This window comes from Mastigoproctus giganteus, chromosome 3 (assembly GCF_048544385.1).
Source record: "Mastigoproctus giganteus isolate SK-2022 chromosome 3, ASM4854438v1, whole genome shotgun sequence".
Lineage (NCBI taxonomy): Eukaryota > Metazoa > Arthropoda > Arachnida > Uropygi > Thelyphonidae > Mastigoproctus > Mastigoproctus giganteus.
In genome coordinates, this window is record NC_143577.1 from 50,037,856 (window position 1) to 50,061,764 (window position 23,909).

The following is a 23,909-nucleotide window of genomic DNA, read 5'->3' on the forward strand; positions in this document are numbered from 1 at the left end:
CTGTGTTCCTGTACCAAGACACTGTTTCAATTCACATTAGTGATGACATGATTATCAAATTTATTTGACTTTTTAGCATTAGTATAGGCATACGATGCAAGTAAGCAAGCTTATGCAGCATCAGCCAAAAAAAAAAAAAAAAACCTCCCAGTTCAATCCTTTTGTTCCAAATGCCTATCCAGCTCAGCCTTAAATTTATTTAGGCTATCAACTTCCACAACAAAAGATGGAAGTCTGTTCCACCAATCAATCACCCACTGGCTAAAGGCAAATTTCTACACATCTATTCTACAACTGTCTTTCCTCAATTTGAATCTATGCCCCCTCAGGTTCTTAATCTGAGCAAGAATCCCATAAGCATTCAGTTTTCTCAACCAATTCAAGGCCTTATATACCTTAATCAGATTGCCTCACAGGTGCCTACTCTCCAGGAGCTGCAATTTGCAGAACTTTAATTAAGCCTTTCTTGGTAAGAGCACCCCTTTGTTCCTCTCACCAATCTTGTTGCCCCTCTTTGTACTCTTTCTAGCAACTCTACATCCTTCCTAAAATGAGGCCTCAAGACCTGTACACAGTACTCTAGGTGTGGCCTGACCATTGCCTTGTACGAAATGATCACCTCCCTGTCCCTGCTAGCAAAATTCCTATATATCATTGACAAGATCTGCACTGCTCAGCAAACTTGCTATTTGACTGCACAATTACCTCCAGGTCCTTTTCACTTTCCACTTCCCTGAGTGTAGTACCACACAGTTGGTACTTTTCTCTTGGGTTACTGACTTGTGAATATAAGTCTCCTCCCCAAACTAGTTTTAGTTTTAAACTTAAGCAGGTACCTGAAAGATGAGAATGATTAACCTTATGATGTGGAGTTAAACACACAAAAATTTTTGAAGTCATGTAATTAGATCAGCAATAGTCAATGCCATAAAAAATAAATAGATGAATATTGGAAACCCAATATAACCAATCAAATTGAAGTGAAAAGGTAAGTATGATTAAAATAAATATAATTTTTCTATACAAATACTAAATTATTATACCTGCTCGTAGGCCATGAATTTTAGGGCACTTTCTGGTGCTATTTTCAAAACATTAATACCATTTCCTCTCCACATAGACTTTATTCCTCCTTCTTTCAGCATATGTTGAAGGCAAGGTGAAATCCCACAAAATTCAGCACTTCTTACCTAAATATTCAAAATAATGCATTTCAAAAATGTTTTTATTTTATAAATATATATTTAATACTAATAATACATTTTTTTCCCACTATTTCTTTAATGCCTTCACGGATTATCCCAAAATATATCTTGTTTTTAGGTTTAAAAGTTATTTGGAACATACACAAAATATCTTGGGATACAATAATACACGAAGCAAACAATAACACCTCCAAATTTAGAACTGAAACACATTTTCTCTGGTATTTATCTGGTTAATTTTGCATTAGGCAGGTAAATCCGAAGTTTTTTTTTTTTCAGGACTTTCTTACAGCTGGCAGCAAACGACTGCCTTTCATTTTACTTATATTGTACAGCAATGTCAGAACAGTATCGCGTGTTCCTGTGCCACCAGTAAGCAAAATATAATTTGCCGTCCTAAATGCATAATACTGAATCCACAAAAATAATTCACAAAAACAATATCGTAAAATATTTTGGCAGCCTCTTGAACTTCCACCCCTAAGCAACACATACCTCACCTTCCACTTGCAGCAGCCGTGTGTCAGAATGTAGTTAGTTTGCAATTACTGCTTGTGGTGGGAGGTTACTGCTTGTGCGTTCCACTTGATTTTTTAAATTTATTTATATAATGAGTAATGATGACTTTCTGTGCCTTTCTTTTAGCTGTAGCGCTAATTTATTAAAAAAAAATCTGTAATTTGCACACTTTTTGGCATACCCAAGATAACTCTGATTAGCCCAAATGGGTTAATTATTTCCAAGTATTTTCTACGAAAAAATTAATAAATGACACAAAACTATACAATGAGTATTCACATGATGCATACTTTTAATCTGTAAAAAAAAAAAAGAAAAAAAAAAGTAGATCCATTTTCTGGCACATTTTCTAGAAAAAAATGTTCCGGGAAGGGGTTAATAAAAATGTAACCATCAAAACGAACAACAATTTTTCTATTACATTATACAAGCCTTGCCAAAGTTTGGAGAGCCTATAGTAAGGTACACACCTGAAATCATACAGTTTCTATATTGAGGGTTTAGTGTCAAACAACATTAATTACAAAATAATTTTTTAGTTGATGGTTTTGCAATTAACCAAAAAAGTCTGACATTTTCCTAGTTTACTGGAAATGCACTTGCAGCCAAAGCTAACTTTGTAAAGTACTAGAGAGAGATAGTTCTATGGCATGATATGCATTGTTATTTGTATAAAGTAAAACTAGTGTTATCACAAAAAGAAAATGCAATTTTGTAGTTAATGTAGTTTGACACCAAACCCTTGATATAAATTAGCTGCACAATAATTTCACACAATTTTCAGAGTTAATTTTTACTGAAACTGATATGCCATTCAAAATGAACACTAATGCATTTAACAGCTCTTTTAATCATAATAATATAGAGTTTAAGTATCCCACACCACCAGTTATCTACCAATCAGGTGTGGTGTCCTTGTTAAGTCTGCAACATTGCTTCTGTTAATCAGTTATGTTTAACTAATGAGCAAAAATAATAAATAAAAATAAAGCAGCTTCTGCTGGATGCCACACAATTGAGAACACAATTAAAAGAATGAAGGTTGATATATTTATATATATATATATATATATATATATATATATATATATATATATATATATATATATATATATATAAAGATGTGATGTAATGTAATCACATCTTTATATATATATATATATATAAAGATGTGATGTAATGTAATCACATCTTTGTGATTACAAAAATGTGCGTGGGTGCAAGGTAAAATGTTTGTTCACATACATGGGTTGGTCCAAAAATAACCAACATTTTTCGGGCAAAATCTTTAAGTTCATCGAATTTGTCTGAATTAAGAGTATTGTAAAATACAGATTTCCTCATGACAGTGCAATTCCCTTAAATCAGTATCACACTGCAGATTTATAATCTGAAGTTGTAGTTCACTTGGGGCACTATCAATTTCTATTGAAAATGAGTCGTGCACTATTGCAGAAAGTGTCAATTTTTCGGAAGTCGCCAAATCTTTGTGAAAAGTCATCATTCAGCGCATTGATAATTTCACAATATTTTTCAAATTTATTTTCTGGAATCTTCGGCAACTTCATGGTTGGAAAGTGGTCTACCTTGTTAATCAATAAATGTCAAAGGAACAACTGGAGTTTTAACTGAAATCCATTCAAACTTTTTACCATATCATGGGCATATAAATTTTTCCCTTGTAACACGGTGTTGAAAGTATTTAAGTGTGTCACGATGTCCAGGGTAAACGCAAAATCACAAATCCAGTTATCAGTTAATTCGGGAAAGTCCATAATATTTTTCAGTTTTAAAAATAGAATGTCATCTTTAAGATCCCATACTTATCGAAGAACTTTTCTTAAGCTAAGCCATTGAATTTGGCTATCATAAGGAATATCTGTGTACTCTGATTCAATATCTTGAAGAAAATTAAAGAATTGTCTGTTTCAGGCCCCTTGATCGTATTAAATTTACCGGTTTAATAATACAAGATGTGACATGTTCAACTTTTAACACATTTTTACATAATACTTGTTGATGTATAATACAATGAATTATAAATAAATTATATTCAGGATAATTTTCACAAATTTTATCCTGAATTTTCTTTAACGCTCCAACATTTTTACCTGTCAAATTTGGTGCTCCGTCAGTTGTTACGCTTATGATTTTGTTCCATTGTAAATTATATCTTGATAAGCACTTTAACTTTTTCAAATATATCAGCCCGTTGTTTAGTCTTTAAGAGATTCCATTGAAAGCTCTTCAAAAATTTCAAAATTAGAGGTACATCCACGTATGAAAATTAATAACTGTGCAGTATTCTTTTGGTCGTTACTCGTCGAGAGCTATCGAGTACCATGTTATGGATTCTAATACTGATAATTGCTCATTAAAATTTGTATCGATACATTCAATTATTCTTACCACAGTTCGCCGAGATAAACTTATATTCTCAAATTTGTGTTTAATGTCAGGAGATATAATTCCACAAGCTTCAGTCATACATTCTTTAATATAGTCTCCATCAGAAAAAGGCTTGTTGCTTTTTGCAATTATGTGAGAAATAACAAAACTTGCCTCTACAGTAGCTTCCTGTTCCTTAGTTAGGCACGTAAACACATTTTGTTTTCTATATAAATTTTGAATCAATCCATCAGCAGTATTCTTTCTCGCTTCTGGAGTTAAATTGGCACCATATTCGGAATGTTTAGTAGTGAAATGTCTTTTAATATTGTACTCTTTCAACACTGAGACACTCTCCTGGCAGATGAGACAAATAGTCTTGTTATTTATGTTAGCAAAAAAATATTTTGTGCTCCACTCTTCATTGAAGACACGATGCTCTTGTTAAATTTTGTTTTTTATTCATTTTTAAAAGGGCGTAAATATTAATCGCTATTCGAACCAAGATAATAACCGAAGATAACGCAAAAAAACTAACTGCGGAATGACCATCAGAGAAAACAGATTAGAACTGTGGCCGGTCAGCAGTCCTATCCAATTACTCCACCACCACCACAGCAAAGCCATTGTCACCGGTTATCTGTTACCATAGTTTCACGCGGTTAGTTTATAATTGCAAATTATACCGTTATAAAAGCACCCGTTGGCTCGCACACAATTTCAAATTCTATCTCAATTTGAACAATACAGAGATGATAAAACAATTTACAAGTCGACAAATTCTATAATGCATTACATATACAAATTTATTTTTCAAAAAGGCGTCGCAAAAGGCATAAAATAAGTAAACATTGTTCGAAAATACAATTAAAGCTCGCGGACCACACAAAAATGTGTGGCAGGCCGCATGCGGCCCACAGTTTGCCCGGGCCTTTTATAGATTAACAGTACCACTGGCAGAGGTGAAAGTGATTCTTGCACTGCTTCTATTGGAATGAGCAGCAGCTTGGAAAACAAGAGGCAGGATATTTCAGAGACTGCGGGGAGTCATTGCAGTACAAGTAAACACGTGGGCTGTGTTAGGGTAGCTAAGAATAGGAAAAGGTGCATGTATACTTGCATGTACACCAATGCTAGGAGTTTGGTAAATAAATTTGATGAATTTGAGGTATTGCTCAAAACATCAAAGGCAGATATTGTTGGGATATCAGAGACGTGGTGTCACACAGATATAAGGAATGCAGAACTGGAATTTGGGGAGTACAATGTGTACAGAAAGGATAGACAGGATAAAAAGGGAGGAGGGGTTATGCTATTAGGTAAGAAACAAAATCCAAGGAAGTGAAGCCAGTCGACATCCCTGGACAGTGCAGTGTCGAGTCAGTTTGGTGTGACAAGCACTGGGAGATAAAAATAGAGAGTAGGAGTGTGCTATAGGCCTAATGACTCTGATGAGGTTATTAAGAAACTGTACAGGGAAATATAGTGGGCCAGTAAATCAGAGTCTTATAATGGGGGATTTTAATTTCCCAGATATTGACTGGAATTTGTGGGTTGGTCACTCACACACTAGGAAAGCTTTTGTGGATTTATTGGATGATTGTTTTCTATATCAGCATGTTCGGGAGGCAACTAGACGGAGGAATACTCTTGATTTGATTATCAGTAGCGATTCTTCGTGCATTAAGAATCTGCAGATAGAGGAACTAGGTGGCAGTGATCACAGTGTGTTGAAGTGGGATTTACTCAAAGAGGTAACTACCATCCGGGGTAAAGGGAAGGGTTATTGCTTTCGTAAAGGCGACTACTATGGTCTGAGACAGTATTTAAATTCTATACAGTGGGACCAACTGATGATGTTGCCAACAGCAAATTCAAAATGGGAAGCATTCAAAGAACTTATCTTGGAAGCTACTAGGCTTTACATACCAACTAAGAAATATTGTTCGAGGTTTAGGCCTAAATGGATGTCAGATGAACTAATGAGACATATGGCAGAGAAGAAAAATGCATGGGATACATATAAATTAATGGGTGACATGGAAGCCTATGATAGATATAAGCTGGTCTGTAACCAAGTTACAAAGGAGATTAGGCAGGCAAAGGCTGCCAAGAAAAACAGAAAAAGAGTTCTTTACCTATGTAAACTCTAGAAGGAAGGGGATGAATCAGATTGGTCCACTTGATATCGATGGTTCAACTGTTGATGATCCTGCTCAGGTAGCTAACAAACTAAATGAATATTTTGCATCGACATTCACATGAGTTATTCAGCAAGGGGAATGCCAGAAGTGTGTGTGGTATGGGTGTTTAATGACGCACAAGCTGCTTTGGCTATATTGCGCCTATTCATAGGAATGTTGAAAAGATAAAAATAAATAAATAATGTGAAGACAGTTCAATCTCATTTCAGGCCAGAAACTAATTATAGTAGTTCATACATTCCTATTTGTTTCAAATAACAGAAAAGTTCATTAACATAAACAGAAACACTAACAAAACATTAACAAATAACAGAAAAGTTCATTTTCACCAATGATATCATTTAATGTTATCCGTTCTCGGAGATTAGCCAGCGAATTAAATATTGAAGTTCGATGTTGCTGATAATGTGGACAGTCAATCAAAATATGTTTGACTGTTAAATGCTCAGAGCACTGTGAACAATGAGGAGGATCATCACCTGTGAGTAGATGGAGGTAAGTTAGATGAGTATGTCCTATTCTAATCCGTGCGAGAACCACTTCTTCTCGCTGAACTGTCTGAATGCATGAGTCCCAAAATTTTGGGCCCCGTTTCAACTGGAAAAGTTTGTTATTTGTTTGTTTATGCCATAGTTCTGTCCATCTTGCATGGTATGCTATTTGAATTATAATATTAAAATATTAGAAATTGGAATAAAGACAGAGGTTAAGTCTAGTGTTGACGGATTTTTAGCAGAAATATCAGCCAACTCATTCCCTTTGATGGCTGAATGTGCTGGAATTCAGCAAAAGTTCACTCGTTGCTGACGATCTTCAATTTTCAACAGCAAATACTTGATTTGATTTAATTTAATACAGGGTGATCCTTATGAGAGAGATTCTGCATTGCTCTAATTGAGCTGAGAGAGTCGTTGTAAATTAAATATTTTGCAGATGGGTGAAGAGTCAAATTTTCTAGAGCTAATTGTATTGCATATAATTCTGCTGAAAAGCTGCTGTACTCAGGTGGAAGAGAGGCTGATATGATAGCAGAGGGAAACACTGCTGCTGCTCCAACATTTGAATGTGATTTGGAACCATCAGTATATATATCGGTAAGAAGTCATAATAGTTTTGAATATGGCTAGCATGGAGTTGTTGCACATTCAGAGTCGGCAAACAATTCTTTTCCCATTGGAGAAAATAATTATCGCAGGTTGGTTCAGGAAATGGAATCCATGGTGGGTGAGAATAATTCTTTCTGTGCTGCCTATTCTGGAGAGGAACAATTCCAATTTTGTGCTATTTCAAGGAGCCGTAGGCCTGCTGGTCGTATTTTATTTGGTTTATTTCTATAGAGATTGTGAAATGGTGGATTAAAGAGATATGGTTGGATGGGGTGCAGAGAACAGTTTCGTATTCGACTGCATATTTAAGTAGTAACATTTTTCTGCGGAGGTACAGAGGGGGCTCATGGGCTTCAATATATAGACTATAGGTTGGTGATGTCCTATAAGCACCAAGGGCAATCCTCAGTGCATTGTGTTGTACAGGATAGAGCCAGTGCAATACACTCTTTTCGGGCAGAATCATAAACTGGGGCACTGTAATCCAACCGAGATCTAACCAGTGCTCTATATATGAGCAGCAAAGTTGTATGATCTGCTCCCCAAGACTGGGCAGATAGCTCTTAGCATGTTCAGCTTTTTCAGACAGGTAGTACGTATTACTTTAATGTGCTCAAAGAAGTTTAACTTGCTGTCCAGTATCAATCCCAAGAATCTAATATTGTTGGCAATTGGGATGGTGGAATTTGATATCCGAAGTTCAGGGTCTATATGTAATTTACGTTGATTGCAAAAGTGGATCGCAACTGTTTTCTGATGGGAAAGCCGATATCCATTGAAATCAGCCCATTTTTGAATTTTATTGAGGGACATTTGCAATTGCCGTTCAATAGATCTCATGCTCTGAGAATGGCAAGAAATGGAGAGATCGTCAGCATAAAGATAGGCTTCTACAGTATTTGGAATTTCTTTTGAAATGGAATCAATTCTAAGAGCAAATAGGGTTGCACTCAAAACTGACCCCTGTGGGACTCCTTCCTGCAAGAATGTAGAAGAAAGGGAGTTTTGGTATTTAACCTGGAAAGAACGGCTCTGGAGGAAGTTCCAAATAAATATAGGCAGGTTGCCTCGTAGACCAAGATTATGTAGGTCACTGAGAATGCCATACCGCCAGGTAGTATCAAATGCCTTTTCTATATCAATGGAGACCATGACAAGGTGTTCGTTTTTCACAAAGGCATTGTGAATTTCAGATTCGGCCTTGATCATCAGATCTAGAGAGGACCTATTTTTGTGAAAGCCATGTTGACAATTACTCAGTAATTGTTCAGTTTCAATGATCCAGCTGAGTCAACTGTGGATCATTTTTTCAAGAATTTTACCAAGGCAACTTGACAGAGAGATTGGCCTGTAACTATTAGGATTGGAAGGATCTTTTCCAGGTTTCAAAAAGGGCAAAACTGTAGCATGGTGCCAAGAGGTTGGATAAATATTTTCCAGGAAGATCCGGTTAAAGAAGACTAGCAGCATTTGTAAGTTTTGCTCATCGAGATGCTGCAGCATGACATAATATATGCCATCTGGCCCAGTTGCACTGTTTTGTGTTGTTCCGATGGCTTGTAAAAGTTCACAATATTCAAGAGGCTGATTATATGGAAGTGATAGTGAGGTTCTAAAGTTGATGGGCTCTGTTCAGTGGAGGTCTTAATTTTTTAGAATTTCGGAATGTAATTTGATGCAGCAGAGACTTCGGCAAAGGTTTTACCCAAGGCATTCGCTATATCTAGTTGACCAGAGAGTTCTTGCTCATTGTATGAAAGAATTGGGGAAGGGATGTTTGGAAACTTCCTAGAAAGCTGTCTAATTTTCTTCCATATTAATCTGGAGTCGGTATTTCTGTTGATAGTACATGCAAACCGAGTCCAAGAATCTTTCTTGGCTTGCCTGTGAATGAACCGCGCTTTTGCCCTAAGCTTCTTGTAGCTAATTAAATTAGCTGTCGTTGGAAATCGACGGAATAAATTGAATGCTTTATTTCTTTCCTTCTTTGCTTTCGTGCACTCTTCGTTCCACCAATAGTTGAAGTGCTGTCGGGTTGGGGGGTTTGATAATGGAATTGAGTATTTTGCTGCAACTAAAAGACGGGATGTGATATAATCAGTTACTTTATCTATAGGTTGTAGCTGAATAGTTTTTGTCCAGAATGACAGCTGATTGAAATTTGGTCCATTTGGCTTTAGAAAATTTCCATTTTCTGCAGGGTTGGTCTAATGGTGATTGTGTAGTGAGCAGGTTACAGACAATTGGAAAATGGTCACTTCCCATTGGATAATCCATAGCGGACCACTGAATGACTGGAAACAGTATCGGAGAACAAATTGAGAGGTCGATTGCAGAAGTCTGTCCAGTAGGTAATTGTATGTGGGTGTGTGTACCACTATTAAGAATGGTAAGGTTCTGTTTATCTAGTAGAGTTTCAATCAGTCGGCCCTGTCTATCTAATTTAGAAGATCCCCATAAAGGGTGGTGGCCATTGAAATCACCTAGCAAGCAGATTGGGGAGGGTAGCTGTATTAAAAGTTCTTCGATATCTTTATAAGAGTAGGTATTGTTTGGTGGGAGATAGATTGAGACTAGCGTAAATACAATCTGAGTAATCAGACGCACAGCAACGGCTTCAATTTGGGTTTGAAGAATGATTTGGCTAGAAGGGATATTTGAGTTAATCAAAATAGCTAGACCACCACGAGCAGAATCTGATGTATTCCGATCTCTTCGATAGATTGTGTAGTTTTTTTATAGAAACAGAAATTTGAGCAGTTAAATAGGTTTCCTGCAGACAGAAACCCACTGGACAGTAGCGTCTAATAATTCAGTACTGAATGTCGTTGATGTTGCCCCAAAAGCCTCTACAATTCCACTGTAAAATACAAGGCATTATTTGAGTTTAGAAGAAGCTGTACCTGACGCGGCTGTCTTGTGGCGTTCTGGCTTTGGTTTATTTCTTTTTGGAAAGGTGGGGCGACCTGTGTCCATATCTTCTTCTCCTTCTGCAAATATTTCAAGAATCGGATCTTCCTGTTTGGATGAGTACTCTTGATCCATCAATGTGTCCTGAATAATCTGTTTTGAAGTTGAACTAGCATTATTTGGAATAGTAACAATCCCTGGCGAATGAAGAGATATTGCTGGAATTGTAAAGAGGCGTATTACTTGCTTGGTCTGAGTGCGTCAGAATACTGGACTGCTGCTGCTGAGAAAGGACAGCTCGAGCCCAGTCAGAGATTGATATGTTGGATGGAACAGTAACATCAGTTTGCGTGGCTATTGTTTGATATTTTTTTGCAATACCGGCATATGTACAGTTAGGTATACTGGGTGCAATTAATTTTCTTGCTTCCTGATAACTAACTTTGTTTTCGACTTTATATTTCACAATTTTTTTCTCCATTTTCCACTTCTCACATGTTTTAGAGTAAGAAGGATGGTTACCCTTGCAATTAGGACAAGTCATTTCTTTTGCCGAACAGTCATTTTGATTGTGATCAGACGATCCACAGTTGGGACAAGCTGGGTTTCCTCTGCATGCCGTCTGAGAATGGCCATATTTTTGGCATTTATAGCATCTCAACGGATTAGAAATGTAAGGACGAATGTGACAATTTAGATATCCTGCTTTTACTGATGAGGGTAGATTTGGACTGCTAAAGGTGAGAATGATATTTCTGGTGGGTGTGAGTATATTGTCCCTTTTAGTCATAATTCTTTTGACAGCAATTACATTTTGTTCATTTAGCTCTTCTGTCACAATTAAAAGGTCCCAACTAGATATAACACCCTTAGATGTATTTAGGGTTGCATTTTAGCAAAGTTTGTCGTTTTCAAGAGTTTTTCAGAATGCCTGCAGTTGACATTTTCTATTAGTAAGTCCCCTGATTGCAACTCTTAACCGTCTTGGGAGACCCTGCAATACTTTCCAAGTGTTTTTGTATTAGAAAGGGGGATAGCTTACTAAGAGCTATTCTGATAATGAATGCATTATTAAAAATGCAGGAAACTGTCGCAGAGGAAATGGTTTTTAACCTTTTTGCTTGCGAAGAGTCATGTTCGCGTTCTGTGTCTAGCCGACTGCTTGTCGGTTCTAAGGAAGGAAACATATTTTGTTCCATCTTGGCTCCTTTTAGCCCCTAGCAGATGAACTTTTCTGCCAAGATTACCGGCCCCGCCACAGAGAGGCAGGAGCAGTGCCTGGAGTGACCAAGCGAAATTAGGAGTTAGTCCATTAGATATGAAAAATAAAGAAAGGTTACTTTCCTTCCTTGCTCTCTACCAGCTTTTGATAAAAGAGCTACTAAATAAAAGGATTTCTCAACGAGAGGAACGTAAAAGAACGCAGAATCCACCTATCAAAAAGTCGCAGTGAAAGCACAAAGAGAGATCACTCAGTCAATTGCTTGGCACCCGGGGCCAATGCCAGAAGTGTATTCAACTCTGGCAGTAAGCTAGATAATCTTGTAATAACTGAGAGTAAAGTGGAAGAAAAATTGTTGAGGATAAACATAAAAAGGCACCTGGGGTGGATGGGCTCTATCCAGTTATATTAAAGGAGGCAGCAAAGGAAGTAAGCAAACCCTTAGCCATAATTATGAGAGCTTCTTCGGACTCAGGGGAGGTACCCATAGACTGGAGATGTGCAAATGTGACCCCAATTCACAAAGGAGGATCAAAGGCTGACACAAGTAATTATAGACCTGTGAGTTTAACTTCTGTTCGCGGAAAATTAATGGAGGCACTGGTTAAAGAAGCACTGCAGGATCATCTAGACAAGACTTCAGTTATAGCTCGGACACAGCATGGCTTTGTTAAGGGAAAGTCTTGCCTGACCAATTTGATTGGATACTATGATGCAGTCACAAAAAGAACTGGATGCAGGGAATAACTTTGATATTATTTATTTGGATCTTAGAAAGGCTTTTGATACTGTTGCACATGGAAGACTGCTGCACAAATTGGAGCAGTGTGGCATTGGAGGCAAATTGCTGCTATGGATAAGGGGATGGTTGAGGTCATTGTTATTTGTTATTTGGTTTTTAGGAGCATTAGCAACTAAGGCCATATTGCTCCGGGATATGTGGTGGTTATTCCCTGACCTTTCCGCATCCTCTGTATTTGGTGGTGACGGGCTCAAACCCCGGTCTAATCAAGAAGCGTGTGCTAGATGGTTGAGGGGGAGAAGACAGAGTGGTAATTAATGGACACTGCTCATCATGGACTAATGTTATTAGTGTAGTCTCTCAGGGTTCAGTGTTGGATTCATTATTGTTTTCTGTATTTATAAATGATACTGATGATGGTATATCAAGCTTAATGTACAAGTTTGCAGATGATACAAAGGTTGCCAGGACACTACTGATGCTATGCTGCTGCAACAGGATCTGGAAAGGTTGAGCAGATGGGCTGAGAGGTGGCAAATGAAATTTAACATTAACAAATGTAAAGTACTACATATGGGAAACAGCAACCCCACAACAACGTATCAACTCTGTGGTACTACACTGATAGTGGTAGAGAATGAAAAGGACCTGGGGATAATTGTGCAGGCAGATATGAAGTTCTCTGAACAGTGCAGACGGGCAGCAAGAGTAGCTCTCATGGTGTCTTGTCAATGATATAAAGGAATTTTTCTGGCAGGGATAAGGAGGTGATTATTCCCTTGTATAAGGCAATGGTCAGGCCACACCTTGAGTACTGTATACAGGTCTGGAGGCCTCATTTCAAGAAGGATGTAGAGCTGCTGGAACGAGTACCGAGGAGGGCAACAAGATTAGTGAATGGAACAAAGGGTTGCTCTTACGAAGAAAGGCTTAAGTTTTGCAAAATACAGTGTCTGGAGACTAGGCACCGGCGAGGTGATCTGACAGAGGTGTATAAAGCCTTGAATGGTTTGAGCATGCTCAATGCCGATGGGATTCTTCTTCTTGCTCAGAATAATCACCCGAGAGGGCATAAATTCAGATTGAGGAAAGACATGTAGGATAGATGTGCGGAAATTTGCCTTCAGCCAGTGGGTAATTGGTCGGTGGAACAGACTTCAATCCCTTTTTGTGGAAGTTGATAGCCTAAACAAATTTAAGCCTCGGCTGGAAAGGTGTTTCGAACGAACGGAGGGGTGAAATGGAAGTGGGGTTTTTTTTGCATCATATGCCTCTACTAATGCTAATGTTTAACCAATCAAATCGACAAAGTCTCCACATAAATAAGGTTTCCCAAACTTCTGAGCTAGCTGACTTATTGAGAAAATTACTGGACTATCAGCAATTCCATAATAAATTTTTGATACATATAATATTGGTATTACATCAATAATTTGTAAAGGGATAAAAATTAATCAGTGCAACACACCTTTTAATATTAGTCTCAAGAAATTTATTTACTTCCTTAATGATAAGGATGAGCCTGATGATTCAGAAATATTAGGCTGCAAGTTTAAGTTTGAGTCTCAGGTCACCATACACTTATTGAATGCTCAGCTTGATTCTGTTTGCTCAAAAGTGCAGTCACATGACTGAATCCAGCTTCAACTGTGTACTGAACTTGGAGATATCAACAATAATGGATCAACAACTACACAAGCATTGGATATTTAGTAGCAGTGTTTACACTGGTCCAGTAATTACAAAATCATTTACATTTAAACAATGATTTTGCCTTAAGAATCCAGACTGATTTTTTGACAAATTCTTCTCCATATTTGTTTACACTATCTTAACATTGAAAGGAGAAGTAATCTGACCAGGAACTAACATATTTTCAAGATCATAAAAATTAGTGCATCTTCCCAGAAGTTTTCAATGTGGGTTGTATAGATAAACAAGTCTATCGGAAATACCTCTTTCTGCTTCTTTCTCTAGACATAAGATTTTGTGATGAGCTGAAAATTTTTTTTTGGCAAACTAAAGATTTGCACAGGACAAATTTTTCTTGGAATTCTAATATAGCAGCATGAATGGTCAATTACTTTCTTGTAATCTTTTCCATATTTTTTTCATTGAATTTAGAATATAGGCTAGCCAGATAGAACATACTGATTTTCATACAGCCACAATTTATCATGTGATGGTTCAACATTGTTTAAAAATTCTTATGGCTATACTAGTATTAGTATACAATGCGTAATTCATCCAAATACTGCAAGGAAGAAGACTATTTCTTCATTTGCCAAGGTGGGGGGGGGTTAATTTCCCATTCAATCATACTTTATTCATCGCTAAAAAGTAATCATCCAAAAACTAATTCTGTTTACCAAATTCTCTGGCTCAACCACCGCTGCATGCAATTTACTGCAACATGCTACCTGAAGGTAAACATCATGATATCTGGTCCTGTTACCCCCGTAGCTCCTTATTCTTATTTCCTTTACCAGTGAAAAAAACTAATCTACCCCTCTCCCTTGTTCATTCCACTGATCCCCTTTACAACCTTACGGATCTCATTACTAATACTGTTTGCTCTTTTGATTATCTTCATGGAGAGATAAAAGCAAACAAGTATTTTTTATAATTTCCTTCCCTGTCAAAGTTAAAGTCTGTCCTAAATTCTTAGCTACTTGCCTATGTCTATCTAAATTCGGTCATTTTCAGTGTGCCATTTTTGGCATTCCAAACTTTATGCTAGTATATACATACTAGAATGCACAGTGCATTTCAAGTTAAAAAAATAGTAAACATTTAAATTACAGGTATAATTAAGTGAACATATCGTATAGAATGCAATGTGAAAGTTCACTACTTAGAGTAGGTAAAAAATTAGCTATGATGTAATATTTTGAGGCTGCTTCTAACCTAAACCATGGAAAGAATTTTTTGTATAACAAAAAAAAAAAAAGGTACAAGTGAGGTAGGTTCATCTTTACAGGAACCAGCTCTAAGATGAATATAATATGCCTGCTTGCCAAGACTAAGTAGAGTAGACTTTTCAGAATAATGGCACCTCTGGGGATTCAAGGTGCTGTTATTTCGATTTTTCCGTTATCTTGAAAGTTAACGTGTGGTATTGTAATCATCCTCCCCACACTGGATGAAAAAGGCCTGGGTTCAAATCCTGTATGTGAAGAACTTATGGGCATTTTCACCACTCTGCGGCTGAGTTAGTCTGTCTCAGGCATAGATAGCAGAGGGTTTTTCCCCAGAAACAGGGGGGGGGGTTCATCCAGCAAAACAGGCAAATTGACCAGAGAACAAATGCAATTTACAGAAAATACATATTAAGTTTTCGGGTGACCCTAATGTAATAGTTTGGATTACATCAAGTTTGCCACTAAGCTTTAATGTTGTTCCTCTTTTCTTCTCCGTATGAGGTTTATTAACTTTAGAAGCCATAATGAGGGGTTTTAATTTAAAAAAAAATTAAAAAAACAGTGATATAATCCATGATATCAGTACAGAATTCACTTTCAAAATGGCGAACAAATACAGTAATCAAGTGACTTGCCATATTCTTTTTTCAGCACTGCAGGACATCTGTGCTGTATGTAAATATCCGATCTCAATGTGCCATTAGCTTGAATGTTCCATTATTTGGGGTTGCTGTTATTTTGACAGTCTACTGTACCAAGGATGGGCAATTTTATGTATGAAGCTTTGATGCAATGCAAATGGTGTATCAAAGTTGGTTAGTTGTTTGATTTTAATATGGAATATTAGCCACTTAGAGACTGCTAAGTTGAGGTGATGATTATATTTCAGCCATTTTTACCTCTTAAAATAATAATTAGGTAATGCTTAGACAGAGAAATAGTGCCATCATTTTTTGAACTGTTCCGATGACTTAATTACCGTATTTCTTCGATTCTAAGACACCTTAATTTCAGGAAAAAAAAAAAAAAAAAAAAGCTTTGATTCTAAGAAAAAAAAAAAATAAATTAACAAATATTTTTATTATAATAGAATTCAATTTACTATCAACAGTAGTACTGGTATTTATCAGTAGGTATGTTATTCATCACTTCCTTCTGAATCTTTGAGCCATCGATATCGCGTCTACTTCACATTCAGGGTCCTGCCTGAGCCATCGTTATCTTCATTATTCCACAATATATCATCTTTGAGCCATCGAGAGCGTTGGTGATGCAACATTTTTTAAATGAGTGCTTTACTATTCTGCCAATTTTGATGCCAGCGTTTTCTTAATTTTTCCGGAAGGTTGTCTGTCAACAGCCAGGAATTCATATTCCTTTCTCAAGTAATCCTTAAATGGTTTGTTGACTGAAACGTCGAGTGGCTGCAGTCGGCTAGTCATGCCATCAGGAATCACAACCAAGTCACCACGTTTTTGCACGATTTTATTTTTGACACGTTCAGAAATGTCCATGAAACGTATCTAGTACTAGCATGTACGTGGGTTACGAAGACTTCCAGGACATCTATTCCACACAACATTTAGCCAGTCTTCCATAAGCTCTGCGGATATCCATCCATTTTTTTGTGCATGCACAATAACATCTTTGGGGAAAATTTCATTCTTTGGTATGGTTTTTCTATTTAAAATTAAATATGGTGGCAACTTTCGACCATCAGCGGTTATGCATAGCATCACAGTGATATGCTGTTTTTCATAGCCCGTGCTTATAATCTTGATTTCTTTAGCACCTTTAGTGTTGACTGTGTAATTTCGAGGCATATCGAAGAAGACTGGGGTTTCATCAGCATTTTCAACTTTGACTAAACTCAGTTTCTTTTTTCCTTAATTTCATCACCTGTCGCTGAAAGTTAATCAGCTTCTGTTGAAAGTCTGCAGGAATTTTTTGAAAGATAAGTGTTTGCCGCCTTAACGATAATCCACTATGACACATGGGTATGTCACACCAGACGTGACTGCCTTTAAAAATTCTCTATTCCGAGGGACTTGGCAATTTCTCCAGCTTTCAATTGCATGGCTTGTCGAGTGATGGGTAATCCTTTTGCGTGTGTCTCCGTTTCAAAATGAATTACAGCTTCATCGACTTGTGGAAATCTTCCATTCTTAGGCCCTGTAAAGCACTTGGTTGCTGTTTTGCACAAAAATATGGAATTGCGATCATTTCTCCAACAACGAAAATTTACTTCACTAATGTCAAAATGTCAACCCACAGCTTTATTTCCATGTTCTTTTGAATACACAAAAACTTTTCGTTTCACTGCGGCTTTGTAGTGCAATCTTTTTTATATTCTGATGTGCAATAAGGGATCAAAATTAACGAAATACAGTAACTCCACTTCTTAAGTAGTTTTGAAGATACAAACAAAACTTCCTAGTTTTCGCTGAGTGAGCTCCACTATAACGATGGTTTCACATTTCTAAAGCACGTGAAATCACCCAAGCCACTTTATTCTCCAATGGAATTGGAGAATGCAATAACGGTCAAACTTGGAGGCAGGGTTTCCACGTAAAAAAAGTGGGGTGCTGTGCAAAGCGTGGGGAAAAAAAAAAAAAAAAAAACTGCGATTGTAAGACTCCGATTCTAAGATGCACCCCATTTTTAGAGACATTTATAGGGGGGAAAGAGTGAGTCTTAGAATCGAAGAAATACAGTACATCAGTCAATGAGCTGTTTGTTTGTTTATTTGGTTTTTAGGAGCATTAGCAACTAAGGCCATATTGCTCCGGGATATGCGGTGGTCATTCCCTGACCTTTCCGCATCCTCCGTATTTGTCAGTCAATGAGCAAAGCATAGAAACATGGCAAGAGTAAATAGTTGACCAGTATTCTTTGCAAAGTGGATGGGTGTGGCATGCAATCAGCTGCTTCCTTGCTGACTTACATAGTCACCATTTCAACCCAAAGAGCATTTTGTGGGATTGGTTTAATATCACTCCAACCTGCATACTGAGTGAACTGATACCAATTTGTAAATGGATAATCTTACACAACAGTAATGTAGTGTTCTTAACTGTGTTGAGTATTATGTAGTTATATAAAAACAAAAAAGAATCACTGAAACAATTCTTTTCTTGTTTGCACATAACTGCAAAAGTTCTAGATTAACAAATCATTATTTAATGATAAAATATTAATTAAAAAAAAAATAATAATAACTATCACCAGTCTATAAAATAACCGATTGTGCTGCCAACATTTTCTGTAAGCTGTTATAGGTCAGTAGGTGCAGTTTGGCCATAGTAGCCCTTGTGCCATTAAACCTCCACTCCAACAGCAACCACATCAGTAATAAAAAAATAAAAAATAAAAATTATAATAATAACAATAATAAAAAATTAGCTATTATCCTTTGGCAAAAATGCAGTTAGTTACTTTATAATCTTGTACTTCTGTTTTTAAAAGGCTTTATGTGAAACTATATTTATAAGCATAAAAAGTAAAAACAAATTACAAGTTTATGAAGTACATACCTGGAGGAATACTTTAACTCTGTCTAATGGCGCTGTACATGTTCTAGAAACTGCTCCAGCTACTCCACCAGCTAACAGATGGCGCCACCATAAACCTGTATGTAGTTCCGTTTCTGTGAAGTCATCAGGTATAAGAGAACTTTCCCCTATGTCAACAAACTAGGAGTGAAGCAAGTCAGAATAAAGGTCCCATATTATTAACTTCTCTTAGCACTGCAACCAAGTAAAAAAAAAAAAAAAACAAAAAAAAACTATGCAATTCCAATTCTATATATAGAGAAACAAACCATATAAATTATTCATAAGTAATGCTCTTCTGCATGCTTTAGAAATGTGTTCCAACATTTTTAGCAGATCCCCCAACAACTCAGTTCTAAAAATGTTTGCTTGAAAAACAAAATACAGATCGTTTATTAGAAAAACTTTTGAGCATAAAGGCAAGTAAGGTTCCCAGAGTTGGTGGCCTATACCCTGTAGTTTTGAGGCAGAGTGCAAGGGAGTATATTGAACCACCAAGCTTAATTATGAGGGTATCTTTGGACTCAGAGGAGATTCCCATGGATTGGAGAAGTGCCAATGTATAACAAATATATAAAAGCAGTTCTAAAAGGAGGTTGGTAACTACAGGCCAGTTAGTCTGACTTAAACCCAAAGAGCAAGGAAAAATCTTAGAGAGTGATTAAGAGTACAATCCAGGGACAATTAGATACATATGGCATTATGAAGGACACACATGACTTTGTTAAGGGTAAATCATGCTTAACCAACTTAGTTGGCTATTTCGACACAGTTACTCATGAGCTGGATTTAGGGAATAATTTCAACAGTTTATTTGGTTTTTGGCAAAGCACTTAACTCAGTCCCTCATGAGAGGTTACAGTATAAGCTTGAACAGGTTGGGATTATTAGTAAGATTCTAAGATAGATTGCTGGGTGGCTGCAGAACAGAAGGCAAAAGGTTGTGATCCCCAAGGATCAGTTCTTAGACCACTGTTTCTAATTTTCATAAATGAGATCGAAAGGATAGAAGGCATGATGTCAAAATTTGCAGATGACGTAAAGACTGGGAGAGTCGCTAATGATCAGTGCCAAGCAGTACCCCTTCAGGAACACTTGAACAGACTTCAAAGATGGTCGGAGAAGTGCCAGCTATGTTTTAATGCTGCTAAATGCAAGGTTTTACACTTGACGAATAGCAACTCAAATAAATTATACATTTGGTGGGGCTGAATTAAAAACAGAGGAGAAAAGGGATCTCTTTACTCACTGTATGATCCATCATCAAGCATTGGTTGTGAAGCAGCTGGAACCTGAACTGGAAGTTGTCATGAATGATGTAATTAAAATTGTCATAGGAAATAACTGTATGCACTAAGCACACGGTTATTTCATAATTTGTGAGGATGGGGAGGCTGAATATTCAACACTCTTTTTCCATACAGATGTGAGAAAAGGGAGTTACAATACGGACAGATATGTTTTCTGAACAGTGTAAACAGGCAGCCGGAAAGTCTATGGTGTCCTGTCGATCGATAATTCATTGAATGTTATCCTGTAGAGCAGGGGTTGGGGAACAGGGGTAAATTACTCCAAATTGGGTAAAAGTAAAAATTTTGGGGGTAACGAAAGTTCAGAAAAAATAAAAGTAATTAATAAAATAAAAAATAATTTATTTATTGAAGAGACACTTGGATAATTTGCACTCTCATCTTTCTTCCAAACTGCAAGAATACTTTGAGAATTTGGAAAGAACTATCAAAAGGCAAAGATTGGAAAACAACTTAATAGGTACATTTGATCAACATTCAGCATCAAGAGCTAGTTTTGAAGTGGCTTGGTTGATTGCCCGAAACAAGAAGCCATATACCACTGGTGAAGAATTGGTCAAACTTGCAGCTGTGAAAATGGCAGAAATCATTTGTGGCCAGAAAGAAGCCATGTGACTGCGTTCAGTGCCTTTGTATGCAAGAAAAAAAAATTTATCTTAGCAAAAAATGTGAGGGAATGAGAGATTTCTCCAGTCAAAGAGCAAACATTTTGCTATTCAACTTGATGAGACTACTGATGTCGGTAGTAATTCGCAGCTCATGGTGTATTTTCGATACAGGGGAACTGATGTAATTGAAGGAATGTTTTTCTGTTCTCCTCTTGAGTCAAAGGTTTGCGGAATTGATATTTTCAATAAGGTTGATGCATACTTCAAAACACCAGGCACTGATTTAAAGTGGGAAAATTGTATTGGTGTGATTGCTGGAGACTCAACATGTCTCCAGGCATGTTGAGTCAAGCTAGTGGCTTTTCGGCTTTGGCCAAAAAACAAAATCCAAAAATTGAAGTTACTCACTGTATGATCCATCATCAAGCATTGGTTGTGAAGCAGCTGGAACCTGAACTGGAAGTTGTCATGAATGATGTAATTAAAATTGTCATAGGAAATAACTGTATGCACTAAGCACACAGTTACTTCATAATTTGTGAAGATGGGGAGGCTGAATATTCAACACTTTTTCCATACAGATGTGAGGTGGCTTTCAATTGGAAATGTTCTGAATTGAGTGTGGGCTCTCAGAGTTGAGCTAGAAATCTGTTTCGTGAAACAAAAGCATGCCCTTGCAGATAAGTTGAGAACCTCCACCTGGCTTGCACATCTGGCATATTTAGCTGACATCTTTGGTCATGTGAATTCCTTGAACAAGGAATTGCAAGGAATAAAATATCAATATCATTTTCGCAAGATTGCAGCATTTGGATCAAAGCTTTTGTACCGGAACCAGAAAGTGGAACAAAATAAGATAGCTGCTTTTCCAAAGCTAGCAGAGTTTTTGGAGGATTGTGAAGATCTCAGTCTTTGTGACATCAAGGAGTCAGTTGCAAGGCATTTGACCAAACTCAAAAAGTGGTTTTCAGAGTACTTTCCAGAGCTTGATTCTCATGCTGTCAATTGGGATGTAAACCCATTCAACCGTGAATTCACAAATATACCTGAGGAGCCCAAAGGATTAGCAGAGTCACTTCTTGAACTTTGCTCCAACAGTGAGGCACATGGAATTTCAGAACAAGATGGATCTCTCATCTTTTTGGATGTCAGAAACTGCAAAGATTTTTAAAATTCCACATGAAGCAATAAAAATATTGCTGCCTTTTGCAAAAATTTTCTACCCTTATGAATTTAAAACAAAATACATAAATTGGTTGGACCCCCAAAGACTGCATCAAAATTTCTCTGACATCGATGTTGTTTTATTGAAATAGCACCACTTTCCAAATCCTGAAGCGAGGATGTTTTTAAATTAAATGATTTAATTTTTTAATCCTTTTTATTAATTTTGTATTTATGTTACAAAATGTGTGGCTTTGTATATAGTTATAATTTTATTATCATTATTTAATGTGCACAGTGCAATGGCGTAGCTGTAAGGCCCTGTGCATACGTTTGTTAAAAAAAAGTAAAATTAACTTTTTTTTACCAGGTGTCTAGTGCGTATATAACAACACTCTGACAAACTAACAGGTATTAATTATATTAACATTGCTATTAATTAGGCCAGACAACTTTATTTGCCAGTGATATTTATATACATAAACTTAAATTCAGGAGAAGTATTATAAAATATGTAATAGATGGTACTTGGCTGTAAGCAGCGTCATATTAAAAAAAAAAAAAAAAAAAAAAGTCTGGGGGTAAAATCGTTTAACACAAAAAAGGACTTCGGGGTAATTCCCAAAAAAAAAAAAAGTTCCCAGACCCCTGCTGTAGAGATGGGAGGTCATAATCCCACTGTAAGATCACATGTGGAATACTGTGTTCAAATATGGAGACTTCATCTGAAAAAAAAAAAAGACACTGAACTTATTGAAAGGGACCAAAGATGGGCAACTCAAATGGCAAGACCAGCAGAAGGACAACTGTATGAGGAAAGACTGATTATGTGGGCTACAGAGCTTGGCAACCAGGCACCTCAGAGGTGACCTTATTGGGCTGAGAAGGATTAGTAAAATGAATGAAGGTGGAATTCTTACAGTTCTAAAGAATTCTAGGGTCATAAATTCAAATTGCAGGGCTTGAGGTTTACATCAGATTGTAGGAAGTTTTCTTTTAGCCAGTGAGTTGTTGATAGCTGGAACAAGTTGCCCTCACAGGTAATTGACGCTGACAATTTGAATAAATTCAAAGGTCAACTGGATACCTGTGTGAAGAGGGAAGCATATAATTTGTTTTCTTATCTACTTGGTTGGGCTTTTTTGCCTAGTGCAGCAAAAGCCTATGGCTTCCTTGCTCTGTATGGCAAATACTATTACTAGACAATAAAGATGATTTATGTATAAAATGGGAAGGGTTGGCTGATTTCTGGAACAAGGGTAAATAAGGCCAAATTGTGCCTGTTACCAAATATGTGTACAGAATCTTTTAGCTTTATTCATGATGGATCTTAAAGGTTGAATACCTGTGTAAAGGTTGAATACTAGATGTACTGTGTCCCTTAGGAGGTTCAATGAGTTCCAAAGAGCAGTGCTGAGCTGGAAGGTATTTAAAGGATGCAAATCAAGCAGCTTGTTAGTGGGGTCAGTCAAGGAGGATGTGTTTCAATATAAGTAGAGCAAGAGAGAACAGTTAGGTGAGTCCTCTATTAATAAGTGGAACCTGGCCTATAAGGTCCTTTCAAGAACACATAGGCACACCCATCTTTCCCATTCTGGCTAGATATTATCCAGAGTAATATTCTGGATTTGCATAAGTTCCTTCAGATTCCATGAGGTTTAGTTATAGTTTAGTTGTTCTGCTGAGGAGAATTCAAAAGACAAAGCCAAATAGAATGGAAGTCTCCACAGTATGATTGCACAGGTATAGTAAATCTGTCATCTTTCTCCTAAGAAACAGATGTCTGCTTATTTATATATATATATATATATATATATATATATATATATATATATATATACATACTATCATTGAATTATATTAAATAAAATTAAATTATAATAAATAAATAAATAAATGATTAAGCATTCATTAGAGGCAGCGACATGCAATTCCTCCATATGAAGCTGAAATACATCCATTATTTTAAATTAAACAAAACATAAGCCAGCAGTATGGCAAAAACTGTAGAGCGAAAATTAACATAAAAATAACCCAAATAAACAATCAAACGAAAAGA

At 36.7% G+C, this 23,909-nt stretch overlaps 1 protein-coding gene across 1 annotated transcript in view; it reads right to left on the minus strand.

Annotated features, from left to right (window-relative positions):
- The window catches only part of LOC150087945 (mitochondrial adenyl nucleotide antiporter SCaMC-like), an 84,196-nt gene that overhangs the window by 19,588 nt on the left and 40,699 nt on the right, over positions 1-23,909 (minus strand). Inside the window, exons 5-6 of the mRNA XM_090370523.1 lie at positions 18,751-18,909; positions 1,044-1,190 (exon numbers count right to left, since the gene is read on the minus strand). Of these exons, the coding sequence (XP_090226649.1) occupies positions 1,044-1,190; positions 18,751-18,909 (306 nt within the window). The remainder of the gene's footprint in view (positions 1-1,043; positions 1,191-18,750; positions 18,910-23,909) is intronic.